The sequence below is a fragment of the Pongo pygmaeus genome, chromosome 12 (assembly GCF_028885625.2).
Source record: "Pongo pygmaeus isolate AG05252 chromosome 12, NHGRI_mPonPyg2-v2.0_pri, whole genome shotgun sequence".
Classification (NCBI taxonomy): Eukaryota; Metazoa; Chordata; class Mammalia; order Primates; family Hominidae; genus Pongo; species Pongo pygmaeus.
The window spans coordinates 60820497-60843709 of NC_072385.2; the positions used below are offsets into that span (position 1 = coordinate 60820497).

Here is a 23213-nt window from a genome sequence, read left to right on the forward strand (position 1 = left end):
ACATAATAGGAAATGCTAGGTTAGGGGATGCACTCAAAGTATAAGGAGTAGCAATTACTGGTGGAAGGCTAGAAAGCGTTTATTAAACAACATTTTAGAAGTTAGTATTGCTTATGTTTTGATATCACAGATGATGAGGAAATTACTATTCTATATAATTAATTTTTTCCATCATTGAAATGTCAAGAGTGAATATCAAAAAAAGTAGCTGCCATTTCCTTTAAATAGTGAACTCTGGATCATTTAAGGGCTTATTCACAAATTTTTGACTATGTGATGGAGAGATTATGTTGGAAAAATGGAAGTATGGAAGTGTTAGGAGCTGTTAAGAATTAATGATCCAAAAAGAATGAAGGTAAAGCATTTTCTAAAAATAAGATAATAAGCAAACAGGGAAACTTTGACTTGAGTTGAAAAGTTCAGTGTATACCCAACTTTTCTAGGAATACATTGGTGAAATGAGGAATATCTGTATAAAATTTGTACTTTCTATTTTATTTTTCTCTCCCCTTTTTACTCTTGTCTCCCCAAAGTTAAAGTGTGATCTTTAGTTATTATAGTATGTTAGTTTAGAACTGTTCTAAACTCACCATATTTGTTTGCAAATTTTTCTTTTCAAAAGGTCATGCAAACATCCAGTAGAAAAGTTGACATAATTTAAACCCGAGAGAATGCCACTGGACCAATATGTAGTGGAATACTGAAAATATTTAACTACCTATTCCTAATCTTTTCATATTAAGTTTAGATCTTTTTCAACTATTGTCTAAATGTTTGTTTTTTATGAGTTTAAATTGTCTTCTCTCCACAGAATCAAGTGACGGATACTAATAGAAAACTACAACATGAGGGAAAGGAAGTAAGACCAGTTTACCTTTTGAAGAAATCTTTTCTGTTTCATGCCACTCTCTTTTAATGACTATGTTATTCATTTAGTGGTTAAGACTGTAAGTAGTATGTTGGAAGTACTTGGACATTATTGTTGCTTTTCCTAATGTTTATCTGAATTAAATGAACATAGTCACTGGGAAGTCTAAAGAGAGAGGATACAGCCTTCTTAGTTGTGCTTTTAAATAATTGACTTGTCATAATACAGTAATGCTGTTCCTCTGCCTGGAATGTTATTTCCTCAATATTCACCTTCTTCAAATCTTTGCTCAAATGTTGCCTTCTTAATGAGGTCTTTCCTAACCACCTTATTTGAAATTGTAGTCTCACTCTCACCCGTGCATTCTTTTGATCCTTTCCCACTTTTTCTTCATTGTGCCTGTCATGCTCTGATATTATATTTAACATATTTTTACTTATTTTTTTTTGTCTGTCGTTCTCCATTGGAAATTAAACTCCATTAGATTAGGAATTTTTGCTTGCTTTATTCATTGCTGTATCCCCTCCATCTACCTAAATAGTGACTGGCACAATGTGGATGCTCAGCAAATATTTATTTAAAAGATTAATCAACCAGGCACAGTGGCTGAGATTATATGCTCTAATCCCAGTGCTTTGGGAGGATGAGGTGGGAGGATCACTTGAGGCCAGGGTTTGAGACCAGCTTGGGCAACATAGTGAGACCCCGTCTCTACCTGCCCCCAAAAACAAAAAAACAACCATAACCAGGCATGGAGGTGCATACCTGTAGTCCCAGCTACTTGGGAGACTGAGGTGGGAGGATCTCTTAAGCCCAGGAGTTCGAGGTTGCATTGAGGCATGATTGCACCACTGCACTTTCAGCCTGGGTGACAAAGGGAGACCCCATCTCTATCCCCCCACCGTAAAAAAAAATCATTGATTCTATTAATTGACATATTTACCATTTAAACCATCACAGTTTACAATATTTTTTATATCTATTTGCTCATTTGATCCTCATGGCCGACAAAATCAGGACAGGTATTATCACTGTTTTATTGATGAGGAAACTAAAACAAATGATTTGCTGTATTTTACATAGTTATTGGCAAGGCTGGGACTAAAACCCAGGTTTTCTGACTTGTAGTACATGACTGTTCTCTGTTATCATGCTTCTTTCTTATCACCTAATACTTTTTTGATGTTTAATTTTAATAACCTTTAAGATTAGCTTTTGATTGTTTTATCAGTGACTTAGGACTATTCTCTTGTTCTTTTCTGCATGGTATCTAAGCAGATAACAACATTTTTAGGTATGGGTATAGGATGAATGCTGCAAGTAGATGTGTAGATTATTACTTTTTAAAGAAGTTTGTCTCACATTCTAAATTCTGTGGAGTACAATTTCTTCTAGTTATGTTATGGTATGACTTCTGATAGAAGCCCTTAAAACGGGCTAGGGGAATAAAAGTGAGCTACTTTTCAACAAACTGTAACTTTTAGAAAAGCCACATCTTTTAAGTATGTGGGTTTATTTGTTGAAATAGAGATTTAGTTGAAGATAGTTTTTTTCTCCTGGATAACCCTTGTATTTTAGGACTTCATTTTACCTAGCCCTTCCTAGTATTGTATGTATCTTGGGGAGAAAGCGGGAAACTGTGCAGGAATGTTTTACTGGTGAGGAAAGGCAGTTCCTTAGTTCACTTGGCAGGTCTTACTATGAAACTGTCTGGGATTTTCTGATGAATTGAACACAGTGTGGAAAAATGTGACTGAAAGCTTTTTATTTACAGCCATTGGCATAATTCAGTCTTTTTCCCTCTTGCCAAGCTGGTAATAGCAATGGAAGAGCTGAAGCAGTGTCGACTACAACAGAGAAATATTTCTGCCACTGTTGATAAATTAATGCTGTGTCTTCCAGGTGAGGAACTGGAAATGGAGAAGGATTCTTGGTGTAATTTTTTTTTGCTTTATTTAGGCTTTCTCTAAATCATGTTTGTGTATTCTTTTCTTTCTTTTAAGTGCTAGAGATGTACAGCAAACTGAGGGACCAGATGAAAACTAAACGGTAAGATTTTTTTTTTTAATCGAACAGTTTTTACTATCTAAAATTTCTGTTATTTAGAATACTTATAGGTCCATATTTAGCATAACTTTTCAAAATTAAGTTTCTAGCATCTTCTTAACCTTTTGTATATTTATTGATTCATTCTAGATTTATTTATACATATTAGTGGTATGCTAATGTGTTCTGTCATGTATTATGTTTAATAAATAATACTTAACAGTTAGATTTTTAAAAGATCCAGTCTTTTAGGGAAAAGCATATACCTATTTTAGTGATAGTTGGTTTGAGATATATTTTGATTCATTTAATAGTGTCGTAGAAAAAAATAGTACTGGTTTTGGTGCAAGAGTACATTAACTGGGGTTCTTAAAAACAGAACCAATAGCGTGTGTGTGTGTGTGTGTGTGTATGTGTATCTCTGGCTGTTTACCTACTGGAGAGGGAAGTATTTATTTTAAGGAATTGGCTCACATGATTGTGGTGTATAGCAAGTATAGCAAAAGCTGCAGTGTAGTCTGGCAAGCTAGAGTCCAGTGAAGAGTTAAGATAATAGCTTGAGTCCAAAGGGACTCTTCTGTAGAATTCCCTCTTCCTTGGGCACAGTCAGCCTTTTTCCTATTAAGGTTTTCACCTGTGGTGGAATGAGGCCTACTCACATTATGGAGGGTAATCATCTTTACTCATAGTCTACTGACTTAAATGTTAATGTCATCTAAAAAATACCATCACAGAAACATCTAGAATAATGTTTGACCAAATATCTGGCTCCTATGGTCAGCCAAGTTGCCACATAAAATTAACTATCATAAAGGGGAAGGGTGAGGTTAAATTCAGAGGATTTCTCTTCTGTATGTTGTTTTCTTCTAAAGGAAAATCTACAGTGAGTCTATAGTTCTGCTCCCCAAACTAGAATAAGCATCTCCAACCTCTCTGCCTTGAGATGCCCTGTAGTATGATGGGGATATATGAAGCTATAGAATAAGCAAAGCATATCTTCCTGGAATGTTAATTTTACCTAGGTTTTGAGGGAAAAATTATACAATTAAAATATATTTAATATTGAGATAAGAATATAAATATTATGGATAAAAATTCAAAATTCTCAAGAATTTTGAAGCTGAATCATTAGACATTAAAATAGTAGGACATGCTCTGATAAGAGAACGTGGATAGAATACTATGAGAAGCTCTGTCTGAGATATGAAAGTAGTATTAGTTCCCTAATATCCTTTTAGTAAAGTTCTAAAATTATAGAGAATTTAAAGTCACCTGTGAGCCAGGTTCAGTGGCTCACACCTGTAATCCCAGCACTTTGGGAGGCTGAGGCGGGTGGATCACTCGAGGCCAGAAGTTCAAGACCTGCCTGGCCAACATGGAGAAACCCCATCTCTACTAAAAAACAAAAAAAGGAGCTGGGCATGGTGGTACACACCTGTAATCCCAGGTACTTGGGAGGCCAACGCATGAGAATTGGCTCACATGATACCTCGAATTTGGGAGGCAGAGGTTGCGATGAGCCAAGATTGCACCACTGAGCTCCAGCCTGGGTGACAGAGTGAGTCTGTCTCAAAAAAAAAAAAAAAAAAAAAAATCACCTGTGTACCAACTTCTCAGAATTAACAGATATTAACAGTTTTCCAGTTTTGATTCATATATGTGTAAACAAAAAAATATATAGTATATATATAAAACATATATATGGACAGAAAGAGGTATATATATATATATATACTTTAAAAAATTACAGATAAAGTTTATGTTCCCTTCTTCAGTCCTATTCCTTTCCTTACTCTCCTGAGGAAACCAGTATCATAAATTTATTGAATGTTCTTCTATTCTGTGCTTTTAATATTTATAAATCATATATTGTTTTGTTTTGTGTTTAAAAAAGTTTATGTAGATGATTCTCAGTCCTTATTTTGAGATCTGTGTATTCACTCAACAAAGATGAATCGAGTACCTACTATGCGCTAGGCATTACTCTTGGTGCTGGGGATACAGCTGTGAATAAAATAGATAAAAATGTCTACCTCTGGGGCTTGCATACTAGTAGGCAGCTTATTTTCTTTGTGTATAGATACAGTTTGCTCGTTTTAATCACTCCATGGTAGTCTATTATATGAATAATTCACATTTCCCCTGCCAGTTCCAGTGATTATCATAAGTGCTGTTCACCAATATTTCTAGCTGCTTCCTTTGGTGCAAGGTAGTATTATATTTCCTGGGTTCCCTGTGTATATTTCCTGGGTTCCCAGTTCCATGTGACTTTTTCTGGCTGATAAGATGTGAGCAGAAGTGATATGTATCACTTTTGGGCTTAGCATTTAATTTCGCTCCAGAGTTCTCTTATTTTCCCTTGTTTTTGAAAAATGGCAACTCCAAGATGCTGGTTGAGTCCCTGAGTAACTTCAGGGAGCATAGCCTACCTGCCAACCCATTATGAATGTATAACATGAGTAAGTTTTAAATCTTTATTTTAAGTCACCAAGATTTTGGGAGTGGTTATTGCTACAAGATAACTATCCTTACTGATACTATTAGGGACATTTGGTATGTTTCCAGTAGTTATGACAGACAGTGATACAATAAATATCCTTGTTCTTGTCTCCTTGGACTCACATTTAAAATTTCTTGAGAGTGTTGTTCTTTAGATGTTGCTATGCATGGAAATGATATTATAGGGATTAGTTAAATACAGATTCTGATTGAATAGGTCTGGCTGGGATCACTTCTGAGATTCTGCATTTTCTGCCACGCTCCCAGGTGATGCCAATTCTGTTGGTCTAGGGTCTATACCTAGAAGGAGATCAGCTGGATCAAAGAAAGAGTTTACATGTCTTTGATCTTATCGTTGTTCTCTATGGTGATTTCCCATTTATCCTACCATTGTTATTTTGTGGGAGGTCCTGTTACTCTACCTCTTGGTAACATCTATATTGTCAAACTTTCTGGTTTTTGCCAGTCTCATGATTGTGAAATGATAGATCACTATTGTGATTTTTATTTTATTTTTATTAGATTATTAGTGAATTTAGGTTTTAGGCATGTGGGTTTTCTCTCATCTGCTTCCTGCCCACTTTTAAGTTGTTTATTGTTTTCTTTTTCATTTATAGGAATTATATACTTTGGATGCCTTTTCCTGTTATATATTGTCTTCCAATGCATGGCTTACCTATTAACATTACATAATTAGTAGTTTTTGTTGCATAGAAGTTTTAAGTTTTGGTATAATCAAATTTATTTTGTGGGTTTCAAAAAATTTTAGTTTTAGACCTTCTTAAGTTCAGTATAAATAACAGTGTCTTTTTCTTGAACCAGTTGAAAGTAAGTTGCTAACATGACACACCGTCATCCCCAATTACTTTAGTGTGGTTCCTACAGATAAAGACATTCTTCTATGCAACCACAGTGCAATAGAGAATGGACATTAGCTTTGAAATATTTCTAGCACCTAATCGGTATACCCAATTCAAGTTTTGCCAGTTGTCTCAATCATGTTCTTTCTAGCAAAAGAATCCAGTTCAAATCACATGTTGCTTTTAGTTGTCATGTCTCTTTAGTCTTTTTCAGTCTGGAACTGTCTTCAGCCTTTCCTTGCCTTTCATGACTTTATTACTTTTGAAGATTACAGGACAGTTATTCTGTAGAATGATCTTACTTTCTTTAAAAATCTCTCATCTGACCATCTCTGTTTTTAAATTAGACTATTTAGATCTTTTACATTTCATACAATTATCAACATACGGGTTTAAATCTACCATCTTCTAATGTATTTTCCATTTATCCTACCTGTTCTTTGTTCCTTCTCTGTATTCTTGTCTGTTTAAAAAATCAATTTCTATATTTCAGGTTGTTGTTTTATATTTAGTAATGCCCTATTATTTATACCTCTTTGTTTTACAATTTTTCCTTGGTATCCTCAGTGTATTGGTTACAGAACCCCTGGGATAGGGGACTAGGTGTAGACGCTTAAGTCCCTTACAAAAAAATGGCATGGTATTTGCATACAACCTATACACATCCTCCTAAAACTTTCAGTCATCTCTAGATTGCTTGGAATACCTAATATAATGTAAATGCTATGTAAGTAGTTGTTACACTGTTTGGTTTTATTTGTGTTTTTTAAAAAATATTTTTGATCCATATAGTTGATTGAATTCATAGATCTGGAACCTGCAAATATGAAGGGCTGACCGTTATTTTTTTCCTGGTTCCTTCTATCTTTTCAATGTATAACTTACAATGAGTCTTTAAATATTACACCAAATCACACACAATGCAAGATTCTTATAATGATATTCTTCCATTTTATCCTCCCTTATGTCATTGTTGTCATATTATTGTTATGTTATTGTGTCATAAGACCTATGACAACAATATAGTGTAGTGACACACATGTTCATTTTTGCTGTAACTTTTAAAGAAATTTAAAAATTAAAGAGAAAAACTGTCACATATTTATCCACATTATTTTAAATGTAGATCCAAGTTTGTATCTGGTATTATTTTTCCCTTTTGGTTAAATGACATCCTTTAATATTTCTTGTTGGATCAGTCTGCTGGCTATGAATTCTCTCAGAAATACAGTATTTCTGAAAAAAGTATTTATTTCACCTTCAGTTTTTAAATTGAATTACAATTCATATATCGTAACATTCATCATTTTTAAGTGTACAGTTGAATAGATTTTAGTATATTCACGTGGTTGTAACATCATCATCACTAGCTGATTCTAGGACATTTTCATTACCCCAAAAAGGGTACCCATTCCTTGTACCCATTTCTCTTTCCTCGCTGCCCTGGCAACCACTAATCTACTTTCTGTCTCCATAGATTTGTCTATTCTGAACATCTCATATAAATGGAATCATACAATATGCAGCCTTTTGTGTCTGACTTTTTCCACTTAGCATAATGGAAGGTTTTCAAGGTTCATTCGTGTTGTAGCATGTATCACTGTTTCATTCCTTTTTATGGCTGAATACTCTCTCATTGTATAGATATACTGCTTTTAGTTACCTTTTCATCAGTTGATGGACATTTAAGTTATTATCACTTTTTAACTATTATGAATAATGCTGCTACAAATGTTCATTTACAAGCTTTTGTGTGAGCATATGCTTTCAGTTTTCTTGCGAATATACTTAGCAGTAGAATTTCTGGGTCACATGGTAAACATTTGGTGCACTTTGTCTCTCTGTATGTTTTACCATTTTGAGGAACTGTTAGATTCTTTTCCAAAGTACCTGCACCTTTTTATCTTCCCAACAGCAGCATAGATGTTTCCAATTTCTGCATAGCCTAGTCAATACCTACTATTGTCTACCCAGGCCAGGTGTGGTGGCTTACGCCTGTAATCCCAGCACTTTGGGAGGCCGAGGTGGGCGGATTGCTTGAGCCCAGGAGTTTGAGACCAGCCTGGCTAACATGGCAAAACCCCATCCCTACTAAAGATACAAAAATGAGGCAGGTGTGGTGGTGTGTGTCTGTAATCCCAGCTCTTTGGAGGGGCTAAGGCATAAGGATTGCTTGAACCAGGGAGGCGGAGGTTGCAGTGAGCCGAGATGGCGCCCTGCACTCCAGCCTGGGCGACAGAGAGTCTGTTTCAAAAAAAAAAACAACCCTTATTATTTGGCTTTAATGTAGCCATCCTGGTGGGTGTGAAATAGTATCTCATTGTTTGCCTTCATTAAAAAAAAATCCTTGATGTATATAGAATTTGAGGTTTATAGTTTCATTAGTTCATAAGACATGATTTCATTGTCTTCTGGCTTCTGCAGTTTCTGAGAGATGTATAAGTAGCCTTACCTTTGTCTCCCTGTAAGTAATGTGTCTTTTCTCTAGCTGCTTTAAAACTTTTGTCTTTATCATTTGTTTTCAGGCAGTTTGATTTTGTGCACTTTGGTGTAAATATGTGCACACATGTGTGTATTTATCCTGCTTGTGGTTTGTTTAGCTTCTTGGATCTGTGGGTTTACAATATTCATAAAATCTGGAAAATGTTGACATTATTTCTCCAAACTCTTTTTTTGTCCTTTTCCCATCACCATTTTGGGACTTCAGTTATATTAATATTTATGTTGGACAGCTTGATTAACCCCACAGGTGACTTGAAGATCTTTTCTCCCCACCCCCTCAGTCCTCTCTGTGCTTTATTTGAGATAGATTTTATGGCTGTATTCAAGCACATTGATCTCTCTCATTTGCATTGTGTAATGTTTTAGTCCCTTTCAGTGACATTTTCATTGCAGATAATATATTTTTCATGTATAGAAGTTACGTTTAGCTTTTTATGTTTTATTTCTTTTATTATTTGTTTTTCTTTACATACATGTACATTGTTCTAATTGCTGTTTTTATGTACTCCTTTGCGAATTCTGCCACTTCTGGTATTTTTTTTAGATCTTTCTGCAGACTGATTTTGTTTTTCCTGGTTGTAGGTCAGTTCTTTGCTTCTTTTCATGTCTAGAAAGTTTTGATTGATTAATGAACATTACGTTGATGAGTCTCTGGATTTTGGGGTGCTTTTTTTTTCCTTTAGAGAGTGTTGGGCTTTGTTTCAGCAAATGGTCAGTTGATTGCAGATCAGTTTGTTACCTTCAAACCCAATTTTTAAGCTCTGCTTAAAGGCCCACCTTTATTCCAGGGGAGTTCAGCTTTACTAAGTAAGACTTGATCCCTCTATAATCCACTCTGAATAGCTCAGGAGTCCCCAACCACTCTTCACTTTGACTGTTCAGAGTTTGAATGTTTATCTGCCTTGTCTGAGATTGTTGAAGTGTTCATCTTACCTTCCCCTGGCTGGTCTCCCATCCTCTCCCTTCCTTCCTTCTTTTTACCTATCCATGTGGAATTTCACTTTCTCTATGCCTGTCCTAGTACTTAGCAGACTCAAGGGAACCCCTGTGTAAATTTCTGCAGTTCTTTTTCTGCATTGCTCTTTTTTGGGGGAACTCTGCCACACAACTTCAAGCTGCATCAACTTTCCTGAGCTACTATCACTGATTCTTTAAGTCAGCAAGGCTGCTGAGCTCTGTTTTGATTTTTTCTGGCTGTGCCCATGACCTAGAAGTCAACTTTAGGTAGATAATCCTGGTAATTATTAAACTCACCTTGTTTGTTTCCCTTTTTACAGAGATAGCAGTTCTACGTTGCCTGATGTCCAGTGTCTGAAAATGGCTGTTTCATATATTTTTGCCAATATTCTACTTGTTTATAAAGTGAGAGATCATGTCTGTTCCTTGTTAGGCTTTCGTAGCTGGAAGTCTGTTTTTTTTTTTTTTTAAGCTATAAATACTGATTTTTCTACTGCATTTTGTGCTCCCTGGGGAAAGGCATCTGAACGTCTTTCTATCTCTCGTGCACAGAAGAAATTATGTATTTGTTAATGATGCTCTTTGATTAGGAATGACACTAATATTTTTCTGTGATGAAAGTTTTTATTTCATATTTTATCATACTCTGAATTTTAAAAAATTTCTTATAGATAGTTGCAATTTGCTTTCAAGGATCACTTCCTAGAATTTTAGAAACCATCCTGTGAAAGAATTCCATGGTATGGCAAGAAAGTACCAAAATTTAATTTGCTTGGAATCAATATTCTTCTTCTTGCTTTAGCATTCAACCATGTCTGTTATTCTGATCATGGTTACTCAGTTTGTAGGATTATTTAGAAGCTCTTTCCCTGCCTTCCTCCCTTTTATTCTCTGCTTTTATTTTCTTTACTTTAGTTCTGATTGTATCTCTGTTAAGGAGCCTGCGTGAGAAGAGGGGAGAGAGTGACCACACATACAAGTGAAACTTAGGAATTTGCCTTTTGATTCAGTTTTAATAATGTTTGGAGATTGTCAAAAGTACGTCAAAATCTAATTTTGGATTTCCGTGGTCACTGGACATAATTTTTTTCTTTTGGTGCCTGCTATACAGGTATTAGTTGGCTATCATTCTTTAACCTGTCATGGATATTGAAATAGACTAGACATTTGAATATTACTGATATGTTATAGTTAAAATGTGACTATACTGGGAAGGGACAATGGGAAAATAGGGTGACATTCTTTGTTGCCAGAAATCACTGGGTTTTGTACTAATTAGCCTTGAAAAATGTGGAGCTATTTGACAGACCAGATGTTTTCAGCATGAGCCATGTGTCTCATCAGTGAATGTGCCTTGCGTCTGCAGACAACATTGTTGAATTTTCCTCATTCTATAAACAATGTTCCAAAATATAACTAAACCCCAAAGTGTGTTTATCTTTTTGGCTTAATTTCTGGCTTTATATCTGTTCTAAAGTTTCTCTCTAGAGGAATTGCATTTTATTGCACATAGCTCTTCATACCTAATTGTAGTATAAACACCATTCTGTTTACACTAAACCATGTGAATTGTATTGTTTTTGAGCCTGTAAAATTTTAATAAGAGCAATGATTTCAGATTTACCTATATTTGTACTTTTATTTCTAAATTTAGGGGGAATAAAACTTTCTTCCCTCCATTTACTTAAACAAAGACTTTAATTTTTGGAACACATGAGGGAAAACATTAAAACAAAACAAAACAAAACCAAAAAACCAAGTAAAACCAGTCTCTAGTCTTTAGCATTTGTGGTACTAAATTCATTGGAGCAAGAAGAGTTTAAGTATCTGCTGTGAAAATCATTCTTAAAGTCTAAAATAGAGCTATAAGTCTTTTTTCTTTTTAAGGATGGAACTGAATTTTTCCTATACCAAATATATCATGGGAAACATGGAAATTAGGAAATTAAAAGTATGAAGGAGAAAATTATCTTGTAATATTGCCATCCAAAGGAAATTAGCTCGTAATATTGCCATCCAAAGGAAAAATATCATGGCTAATATTTTTGTATTTATTTTTCTCATTTTGCTCTCTACTTTTGTGTGTGTGTGTGTGTGTGTGTGTTTCCAGTGATATATATCTCATATATGCATACATGTTCATAATTTATATAAGTATTTATAATTTTGAAGAATATTGTGATTATACTTGTAAGATCTATTTTTTTTTTTTTTTTCCAATTGGAGCACCATTCCTGGAGGTACTGCAATGCCAGGTTGATGCATGGAGTGGACTAAATAAGTTCCCATTTTATCTCCCTGCTGCAAAAATCCATTTAATAAATATTGTCCTCTGATAAGAGGATGTGTCAGATATTAAACTGATAAATCAGATATTAAATTTGATCTTAGCCAAAAGGCCAAGAGGCAATTAGATCTATTTTTTGAAATGATTTTCATTCAACAATATTGGAAACATTTTGCTATTTTATTAGCCTTTTACTACTTCTTATTAGACATCTAGGTTAGTTTTTTTATTTGCTAATATAAATAATTCTATAATTCAAGAGGCTTATACATATTGCTGTGCATCTTTTTTTGTTTGGAAATGCAATTGCTTAAAATAGTTGTTTTGCTAAAATTCTTCATTGAAAACTTGTGTCATTAATAAAAACTTGTTTGTCAGCTGGCTGTGAATTCCATTATTGAAACCCCTGATGTATTACAAATTATTTTTAAGAAATATTTGGCAATTTGATTTGCATTTTTTCACATATCAGTTAAACATTTTTTTTTCATATGTTGGCCCTTTTTGGTTCTTTTGTGAATTTTCTTTGTTCATTTTTTTTTTTTTTTACAAAAACAACTCATGTTTATTGATCTTTTTTCTTTGAGATGGCGTCTTACTCTATCACCCAGGCTGGAGTGCAGTGGTGTGATCTCAGCTCACTGCACCCTCCGTCTCCTAGGGTCAAGCGATTCTCCTGCTTCAGCCTCTTGAGTAGCTGGGATTATAGGCTCCCACCAACATGCCCGACTAATTTTTGTATTTTTAGTAGAGAAGAGGTTTCACCATGTTGCCTAGGCTTGTCTTGAACTCCTGACCGCAAGTGATCTGCCCGCCTCAGCCTCCCAAAGTGCTGGAATTACAGGCATGAGCCACCACGCCTGGCCTATTAATCTTTTAGGTACACATTACAAATAAACTTTACCAGTTTTTCTCTTTATTCTTATGTTTTCTTTGCATAACTTATTTCATTTTTACCTATTCAGCTTTATTAATCTTAATTTTATTTGTCCTTCTATGCTTATAGAAGCTTTCCTATTAGACAAATACCATCCCTTTTATTTTTATGGAATGTCCCTCTGTGTTACTAGCAATATTTGTTGGCTTAAAGTCTTTTGTTTCTCATAATAATATAGCCATTTCAGCTCTTTTGTGGTTCCTTTGTTTTTTATTTTTATTTTTTGACGGGTCTCACTCTGTTACCCAGGCTAGAATGCAGTGGGCTGATCTCAGCTCACTGCAACCTCTGCCCACCCAGGTTTAAGTGATCCTCCCACCTCAGCTTCTCAAGTAGTTGGGACTACGGGTGCATGCCACCACACCTGGCTAATTTTTTTGGTAGAGATGAGGTTTTGCCTTGTTGCCCAGGCAGATCTCAAACTCCTGAGCTCAAGTGATCTGCCCACCTTGACCTCCCAAAGTGTTGGCATTATAGGTATGAGCCACTGTGCCCAGCCTTGTGGTTACTTTTTTTATGGCATATCTTCTTTCCTCTTTTACTTTCAACCTATTTGTATCTTTGAATCTAAGTGTGTTTCTTGTAGACAATATGTAGTTGGATCATGCTTTTTAAGTCCTGACAATGTTGGCCTTCCAATTGGAGTGCTTAGTCCATTCACATTTAATGTAATTATTGATATGGTTGGATTTTGTTCTTTGTTTTCTATTTTTCATGTCTTTTTTTGTTGTTTTTGTTGCTCCTTTACTGCTTTCTTTTGTGTTACATATTTTTAGTGTACTATTTGAATTCTTTTGTTGATTTTCAAATGATATATATTTTTGGTTTTTAGAGGTTGTTCTATGGATTATAATATGCATCTTATCACAGTCTACTGGAGGTCATTGCTGATATAAATTTGGTATAATATATAGTAGTAGTTTTGCTTCAATTAGCTCCATTTCTTTCCTACTCTTTTGTGCTGTTATTGTTAGATATATTACACTTAAATATTTTGTAAACCCAATGATACAGTGTTATAATCATTGCTTTAAAAAGTCTTATCTTTTAAAGAAGTTAAGAAAAGAAAAAAAATATTTGTCTTTCATATTTAGCATGTATTTACTATTTCCCATGTTCTTCGTTTCTTTCTGTGAATTCAGGTTACCATCTGCTGTCATTTCCTTTCGGGCTTCCTTTAGTATTTCTTGTAAGGCAGGTCTGCTAGCAAGGAATTTTCTGTCTTTGTTTATCTGGCAAGGTATCATATTTCACTTTGATTTTTAAATAGTCATCAGCTAATGATTGGTTAGAGGTTATGCTCAAACAAACTTGAGCGAGTAAGGTTTCCAGTCTTTGCTAATGAGTTTGTATATGGGTTAGGGACTACATTAAAAGCAGTTTTAAAGTCAGCTTAAACTTTTACCTACCTTCTTAGGTTTCCCATGTGCCTGTCTACAGCCTCCTAGTCAGCCAGGGATGAGTGGATTGCTTAGACCCTTTTAGGTGTCGCCTGCAGGTATGCATAGCCTCTCAGCCAGCTAGCAACTTGCAGTTTATCAAGCCCTTCTGTAGGTCTTTTATTTTTATGACTTCCCCGTTAAATTTCTGGTTAGTCCTTTGGTCTGTTGTTTGCCCCAACCCAAATTGTAACTTTCGACCAGTAGAGCTGGAGACTTTTCTTATTTATTTATTTATTTTTACTGAGTTCACTACTTTCACTAACAGCACCTCTCAATATGAGTTTTTTGCCCTCTTCTCCAAATTATGTCAGCCCCTCATCTCAGGAAAGCTGCTGGTTTTCATGACTAGCCATGGCCAATGACCAGGGGTGGAGAAATTAGATGGGGAGGGTGATGGAAGTAGCCCCAAGCAAGAAAGCTACAGAGTCCCACTGTTGAGCAGTTATTATGAATAAACACTTCTTGATTTGTTGTTCTCTTTTGTTTAGTTTCCAGAACCCTGAAATAGTTGTTTTGGATAGTTTACATTTGTTTTCTTTGGATAGAAGATTTGCCAAGCTTTTCTGTGTGCCATAGTTGGAAGTCTAGCCTTGGATACTTCATTTTATAGGATGAATTTTTTTTGGCATTGAGATGATCATTCTTTATTTCCTTTTATTTCTCTTTTTTTAAGACTGAGTCTCACTTCGTCCTCTAGGCTGGAGTGCACTGGCGTGATCTCGGCTAACTGAAACCTCCGCCTCCGGGGTTCAAATGATTTTTGTGCCTCAGCTTCCTGAGGTGGCTTGCGCCACCACACCTGGCTAATTTTTGTATTTTTAGTAGAGATGGGGTTTTACTGTGTTGACCCGGCTAGTCTCAAATTCCTGGCCTCAAGTGATCCACCTGTCTTGGCCTCCCAAAGTGCTGGGATTACAAGCATGATCCACCATGCCTGGCCCCTTTTATTTCTCTTATGTCATTAATTTTATTGGTAGCTATTTTAAATCTTATGCATTCTTTGGATAAAATCTTTTTTTGATTATAATTTCCTGGTCTTTTAAAGTATGTATTAGTTTTTAATAATTTGAGATTCTTTTCACTGATGTTCTCATTAAAACTTCATGCTGGATTTGTGTTAATGCACAGTGAAAACCAATTCAGGCTAGACATTTTGCCTAACCCTAAAGAAAACTGAGTGAGCTAAAGGTGATCAATTCCTTTTGTAGGCATTATCCTGCGCTGAAAACTCTGGAACATCTAGAGCATACCTACCTGCCTCAAGTAAGCCACTATCGATTCTGCAAGGTGATGGTGGACAACATCCCCAAGCTTCGAGAAGAAATAAAAGATGTTTCTATGTCCGATCTCAAAGACTTTCTGGAGAGCATCCGCAAACATTCAGACAAAATTGGAGAGACTGCCATGAAGCAAGTAGGTCTTGGGTTTATGATAGGTTGGCCAGTGGCTTTATCAGTATTGAATTAAACACAGGTTTCTCTTTGCCAAGTGTCTAGTCATTATCTTATCCAAGTTTCTTATCATTTTAGGGAAGTCCTTCATATTTATGGAAACATATGATTAAAAATGTTTTCTTTTTTTTTAACAGAGCAATGGACAATTTGCTCTGTAGATGTTGAGTAAATATTGATCAGTTGTGATGGTTTACATTGAGGTTATGAAGAAATTTTTCTATTGTTTGTATACTTCCCTTGACTTTGCATATAATTTGAAGCTCAAGATATTTTAAAGTTCTCCTTCTAGTTAATGACCTAAATTGTACTGCATGTGTCTTTGGCTGATTATTTACCACATAAGCAAGATAGCATGTTATATATGCATATTTCTGATATTAATAGGTATCAGTGAAAGAAGGCCTATTGGGAAATGCTTTGAATTATGATCAAAGAAAAGGATTTATTAACAGCTTATATATTAAAAAATATGTTAGCAGTATTTACATTTGTTAAAAAAATTTTCATTCCTAAGTCACCAAAGTCACAGGGAACATCTAAATTTCTTTTTTTAAATTATGAATGAAAGGTCAGTAATGTTTTATAATGGCATTTGCTCACTTGAAATTTGTCACATTGATTTTATTAAAAATTTTTAATATACCTGATGATGTAGCCTACAGCAACAAATACAAGAGTCAGTTGTTTATGGAAAGTAATTTTTGGTTCTGTAAACAATAGTGTTCTTGAATAGATCATTTGTAGTTTTTATCATTCTGTGAGGAATGAGGGAATAGATTATATTTCAAATCATATTTTAGGTCTCGACTAGCCTTGATAATCTATTCAGATGTCTATTTGATCTATAATATCTATTTGATCCTCCAAAAGAGATTCTCTAGTTACCCTTTCCTCAGGGAATGCAGATATTTCCCCTTTCTTCCTTTAAATTTTGTCAGTGTTATACTTCACAAAGTGCAGAATTTAAAACTAGATGATAAACCTGATAGAAATAATTATATGATTTCATTGTTTATAGTGATGAAGAAACAAAATTAATCAGTGACAATATACCTTAGCATTGCTGGGTACATATTTTGAATACAGGAATGAAGCTATCTTCTAAGATAAGTCTTTATTGTGGTTGGCTCAGTTTTTCCTAAGCTTTTAAAATATAGGAGAGTGTAGTACAAAGCCTCTATGGAAGTTGCCTTTTTAAAAATTGCTTTTTCTAGGCCTCTGCTTGAGAAATTAATTTACTTCCCTTTTGATGAAAGAGGAAGCCATGAAGAATATTACTTTATTTAATGTGAGGCTAGCTGGTCTCATTCCTTAATTATCTGAAGAAATTAAGACCCAGAGGAGGGAAGTAACTTGCTTCAAGTTCAAACAACTTGTAAAGGTCAGATCCTGCATTGGAATTCAGGTTGGGTTGAAATGAATTTGTCTACTGTGGTACTCAATCTGTGTAAACTATTAGCTGTTTGCTATATTTTTGTCATATAAAGAAATGATGAAGAAATCTTTTGTGAATCCAGGACTTTTAATTAACTGAGAAGTCTTCATTTCTTCTGTAAAATATTTCATCTCAGGATCCTTGAGTAAAGATATGTTATGTTAACACATTAAAGAATCTTTTGTAGTACCGAGAGTGTAAGGAAGATAGGAGAGAGAAAATACCATGTACTTTATACATAGTAGGTGTTCAATAAATGTTTGAATTCCCAGATAAGAGGGAGAGGAAGTGGTTTATTTCTCACTGCCTCAAGCCCAAAATAGTGTTTCTGGTTTGTGATGGTTTTCTTTGCAATGGTGATTTAAGGACTTAGAATCCTTCCATTGTATGGCTCTTCCATCTTTAAGATGGCTTTGAAGATTGCTTCAGAAGGGGAAAGACCAAAGAGTGTTGGATGTGGGAGGGTCTTTAAGGGCCAGGCATGGATGCCACACATTACTTCTACCCATATTCTGTTGGTCTGAACTTAATTATATAGCCATACCTATCTGTAAGAGAGGCTGGAAAATGTAATCTCACTCATTCTCGAACAGAAGGAGCATATAGGTTTGATGAATAATAGCTAGTATCTGGCACAGTCTACCTTCTGGTCATTAAATATCTTTTCATTCTTTCTCTCATACATAGAACACACTCACTCCTTCCCTAGGGGGCAACAGTCCATTGGCCCATGTAGTCACTACATCCATCTCAAAATCTAGTATCTTCCAGGGATGCTCAACCCTCTCCATAAGATTCAGCCATGGCTCTTCATGAGCTGGTAACTACTCAACTAAAATTGCAATTTATCTGCACTGGTGTCTCCTCCCACCCCCAATATACAATGAAGAAGCTAGAATAAAATAACTATAACAAAACCTTTCATTTAGAAAAGGGAAGAATGAGCGACGAACAATATTCTCTGCTTCATAACAAATCATATAATCTACTTAGGCAGGCCCTGGGAAGTTCCTCTGCTCTGGTAGTAGGGGAATTTCCTTGCTTAGACTTTGATTCCCTGGAAGGAACTCCTTTGCTCATTGTTCTCTTGAGCTCCTAGCTGCACGCTGGCTTTTCCTTGTTTTCATATATATATTTTATTTTTATATATTATATATATTTATGTACATATTTTATTTTTATATATTATATATATATTTTAAATGTACACTTCTGAAGTAGATGCTGGGAAATATACATTCCTTAGAAGGCATACTTCTCTTTCTCTCTTTATATCTATATATCTATATCTGCAATTGTGTCTACATTTACATTTATATATGTCTTTTACTGCCTGCTTTTTGCTTTTTGCCTGAGGGTTGGTTTAAGGTTCTGAACAAACGTTTATTTTTATTTATTTTTATTTTTATTTTTTTAGATGGAGTCTCACTCTGTCGCCAGGCTGGAGTGCACTGGTGCAATCTTGGCTCACTGCAAGCTCTGCCTCTTGGGTTCAAGTGATTCTCCTGCCTCAGCCTCCCTAGTTTTTTGTATTTTCAGTAGAGACGGGGCTTCACCATGGTGGCCAGGATGGTCTCGATCTCTTGACCTCATGATCCACCCGCCTCGGCCTCCCAAAGTGCTAGGATTACAGGCGTGAGCCACTGCGCCTGGCACAAACGTTTATTAAAATTTAGTCCACATTTGTGTTTTTTTGACATTATCATTCCCTCAAAATGTGGTAGGCATCTCATCTTTTTCTTTCCAATAGGTTCTGTGCAGACACCATACCCACTGTTCTTCCCTAAATATAATTTTCAAGAATTATTTTATTTTTCTTCTCCTCTCTTTGGGAAAGTAGTGGAGATTGGGGAGCATAGCCCTTGCTTCATGCTTCTTTCTCAGTTTGATGGCCTTACATTGAGGTGATGTGAAACAGTGGGTGGTAAGATAATGCTTGAATCTGATCTCTGCCTCAGAGTTGAGTCACTTTGTTGAACTAGAAGCCTTCTTGGGACTTTATTGCATAAGCCTTTACTATTTTTTTTTTCTCATACTATTTAAGATCTGTATGTGTTCGCCTTTCTAACTCTGTGAGGCCTAAGTTTCTGGGACTACTTCTATTCCCTATAATTTCAGTCTGCAAATGAGCTAATACTTTTCTGAGCTTATCGTTTTTATGCAATACCTTGCCAAAAGCAGAAAGCAAATACCAGTGTACACTATAACTCTTACTCTTTATTCACTTATAGTGCAACAGGCCCAGTAGGGATGTGGTATGCCTATTCACTTATTATAGGTTCCAATTTTACCAGTTGTTTTGCCACAGTATTATAGGGCTTTTCAGCCTTTTAACTTGTTAAATATATGTTCTTACTGCCCACTGCCTGACCACTAAACCCATGTCTTTTATTTTAGATTTTTTTGTTGGGGGCAACACCGTATTTCCAACACCTGTTTCTGTATTCATTAAATAATGTTCCCTGCTGTAACAGACAAACTCTAAAATCTAATAATAGAAATTTTATGTTTTGCTTATGTAAAGACCAAAGTGCATGTCCCTGGTGGGTGACTCTCAAGACATCTAGGACTCTTCCACCTTGTGGCTTTCAAGGGTACCACAGAAGGGGAAAGAGAGTAAGTAATGCCTGGAGGTTTTTTAGGAATCAAGCTTATAAGTGGCACATCTCACTTCTGCCAATATTATATTGGCCAGAGGTCAATCACTGCAAAGAAGGCTTGGAAGTATACTCTAGCTATGTGATCAGGAGGAAGAAGAAATAGGTTTGGTGAATAGCTAAGCTAGTCTCTGCTATAACCTGCTATCATATAGCCTAGAAAGATAAATATCTTCCACGTCTCTTGCTTTTTCTTCACAATCTTATCTTTTCATCATTTTTCCCTATGTGTTTGCCTTCTAATTTACTAATTCAGTTTTTAGCTTTGTCATTACTGCTATTTAGAACTTTATTATTATTTTGTAGGCCAACAATCACAGTATTGGCTTTAAAGAATTTGTTCTTGTTCTTACATTCCTCCTGTATCATGGTAACTTCTTTTTCCAAACATTTCTAAGTATGCTTCTTTAGAATTGTACTGAGAAAACAGACTTGAAAGTCTTACTTAATATTGATAGTTGGTCTGGGCTCTTCTAGAAATTACATAGGTGACTGCTTTTTCTTGGTGAACATCCCTCTTTTTATTCTTCTACCCAATGTGTCCTGAGTTGCTGCAGTGATCCATGGGTGGACTTTGTCCTTGATACTGTGGAGCCAGGTTGGTACATTGGCTTCTTTTTGGGATATACCAGCCAAAACATCACTAAAGGGTTCTACCCTAATTAAACTTGAATGAGTAAATTAATCTCTAATAATTTATCTGAGATTGTAATCTCAAACTGTTTGTTGTTCAATTTTATTAAAAGATAAAACACAAAAAATACTATTTGAGGATCCTCTGAAGCATATGTGGCTTATGCATTCTTCTGTATGCAAGGTTTTATATAGAACTTTATCACTAGGAAGCTCTTTTTCTTTAATTGCATGTGGTAAACAGAATTCTAAAATGTCCTCCAGGATTCTTGCCGCCTTGTATGTACATCCAATAAAATCACCTTTTCTTGAGAGGGTGGGCTTGATCTAATCAGGGGAGATCCTTTAAAAGAGGGCCAGGAGGTCAGAGACAGAAGATGTTAGAAAGATTCAGTGCTCCAGTAGATACTCTATTGTTGGTCTTGAAGAAACAAAGTGCCATTTTTGGAGAAGGCCACATCGCAGGAAACTGTAGGCAGCCTTGAGTTGCTATAAATGATCCCCACCTGACAGCCAGCAAGAAAATGGGGACTTCGGTCCTACAACCACAAGGAACTGAATTCTGCCAACAACCTTAATGAGCTTAAAAAGAGGACCCTGGGCTCCAGGTGAGAGAGACCACAGCAATGGTTGACACCATGATTTCAGCCTGGTGAGACTCTGAACAAAGGACCCAGACCCAGTAGTAATACTGGCATTCTGAACTCCTGATCCATGAGTTAACTCTGAGACAGTAATTGTGTGTGGCTTTAAGTTGCTAAATTTATAGAAGTTTGTTACCCAGGAAAAGAAAACTAATACACTCTATTATTTTGGCCTCAAATAGAATTACTTTAAAAAAATTGTACATTGATATATTGCCTTTGGATCTAGGAAACAATTGTATAGTCTTGTTTAAAATGGTGTCTAGCTAGAAGTCTCTCAGTCTTCTGTCTCTTCCAATATACCTGGGAAGCTGCAGAAAAATAAGAAAATGTACAAGGTCAATCATTTAGCGAATCTGAGGAGGAGTTTCAAAATTGTCCATTTTACTGTTAGTACTGTACAGTAGTCCACCCTTATTTATGGTTTTACTTTTCATGGTTTCAGTTATACAGAGTCAACTGCAGTTCAAAAATATTAAATGGAAAATTCCAGAAATAAACAATTCATAAACTTCAGGTTGTTCACTGGAGTAAGTAGTGTGATAAAATCTCCTGTTCTGTCCCACCTGAGCAGAATCACCCCTTGGTCCAACGTATCCATGCTGTATATACTACCTGCCCTATCCACCTGTTAGTCACTTAGTAACCCTCTTGGTTATCAGATTTACTGTAGGTATTGACTGCTTGTGTTCAAGCAGCCCTTATTTTACTTAATAATGGCTCCAAAGTGCAAGAGCAGTGATACTGGCATATGGTTATAATTGTTCTATTTTATCATTTATTATTATTTATTGTGGTTAATCTCTTCCTGTGCTTAGTTTATAAATTAAACTTTGTCATAGGTATGTACAGTTATATAGGGCATGGTACCATCCATGGTTTCAGGGATATATGGGGGAACTTGGAACATACTTTCTGTGGATAAGAGGTTGGGGGGCTACTGTAGTGAATTCTAAGTTAAGCAGTCATATTTTTATTTTCAACAAATCTTTTAGGTTCTTACATTGCGTTTGTTGTTGTCATTTTGTTTTTAACATAGAAGTAGTTTGAAGCATTTAGTGGACATACATGTAGGTTCTGCCGTGTGAAATAGAGCCATCTTTAGAGCAGTAGAAAACCCCTCCATTTTATCTTATTCCATTTTCTGTGTTGATCTTCTTCCTGTGTGTTTCCAAAATGCTGTGTATATCTTATTTTGGAACAGTGACATTAGTTTGAAGTGATTTAAAAAAAAATCCTCAAAAAGTTCTCTGTTAATTGTCGACTGTTTTCTAGTTTTCCTTTTGAAATTTATTTCTGGATTTCACTTATTATGGAATTGATTTGTACAGGAGAGAAGATCTGTATTTCTTATTTTGATTAGTTTGCTTTAGGCTTTGTGGGACTAAATAACATTTGTAATGTAATCATTCTTGTCTAGGCTGATTTCTGTGTGAGCCCTTTAACAAGGGGAAGGATTTATTTACTTTTACAATTCTAACTTGCCTTTGCCAGATTATATGGGTTATGTAACTGATTTAAGGAAATGGACTAATTGCCTATAAAAGATATTGAAGGCTCCTAGGCATTATTCCTTGAGTAAATGGTTTTAAAAGAACTGACCCTTGGGTAAGATTATTTGTCATCATGGTCCTTTCAAACCTTTACTTTCTGTGGTTAAGTCTTCACTACAGCAAAATTTACTCTTTAATGTATGGTGTAGAACATCTTTTGACTTAGATCTGGCACCGTACTATTGACTGAGTTCACGTAGACCATGTATTCACCACCATGTAAAAGAAGTATTGTAGAAGCCTCTTGTATGCTAGATATTATGCAAAACATGCACAGAGTGTGGTCTCTGTAGTCAAAGAAGTTGGTCTGGTGTTCCCAGATTTACTTTCTTTTCTCTTTTCTTCTTGATTTTGATATTTGTATATTTGTACCAATTTTTGCTTCTTACTCTTTTGCCTAAATGAATGGTCTGGGGGTAAGGCGGGATCTCATTTTTAA

General features: G+C 35.4%; 1 protein-coding gene and 1 non-coding gene across 5 annotated transcripts in view; one reads left to right on the forward strand and one right to left on the reverse strand.

Annotated features, from left to right (window-relative positions):
* EXOC6B (exocyst complex component 6B) overlaps positions 1 to 23213 on the forward strand; it is a 661647-nt gene that overhangs the window by 92283 nt on the left and 546151 nt on the right. For all 4 annotated transcript variants that reach the window (XM_054473677.2, XM_054473671.2, XM_063649356.1 and 1 more), the window contains exons 3-6: positions 812 to 859; positions 2680 to 2770; positions 2872 to 2917; positions 15607 to 15811. In XM_054473677.2, coding sequence (XP_054329652.1) covers positions 812 to 859; positions 2680 to 2770; positions 2872 to 2917; positions 15607 to 15811 — 390 coding nt within the window. The remainder of the gene's footprint in view (positions 1 to 811; positions 860 to 2679; positions 2771 to 2871; positions 2918 to 15606; positions 15812 to 23213) is intronic.
* On the reverse strand, positions 11951 to 12143 carry LOC129031023 (U2 spliceosomal RNA). The gene has a single exon (XR_008500906.1). It is a non-coding gene; the product is annotated as a U2 spliceosomal RNA (small nuclear RNA).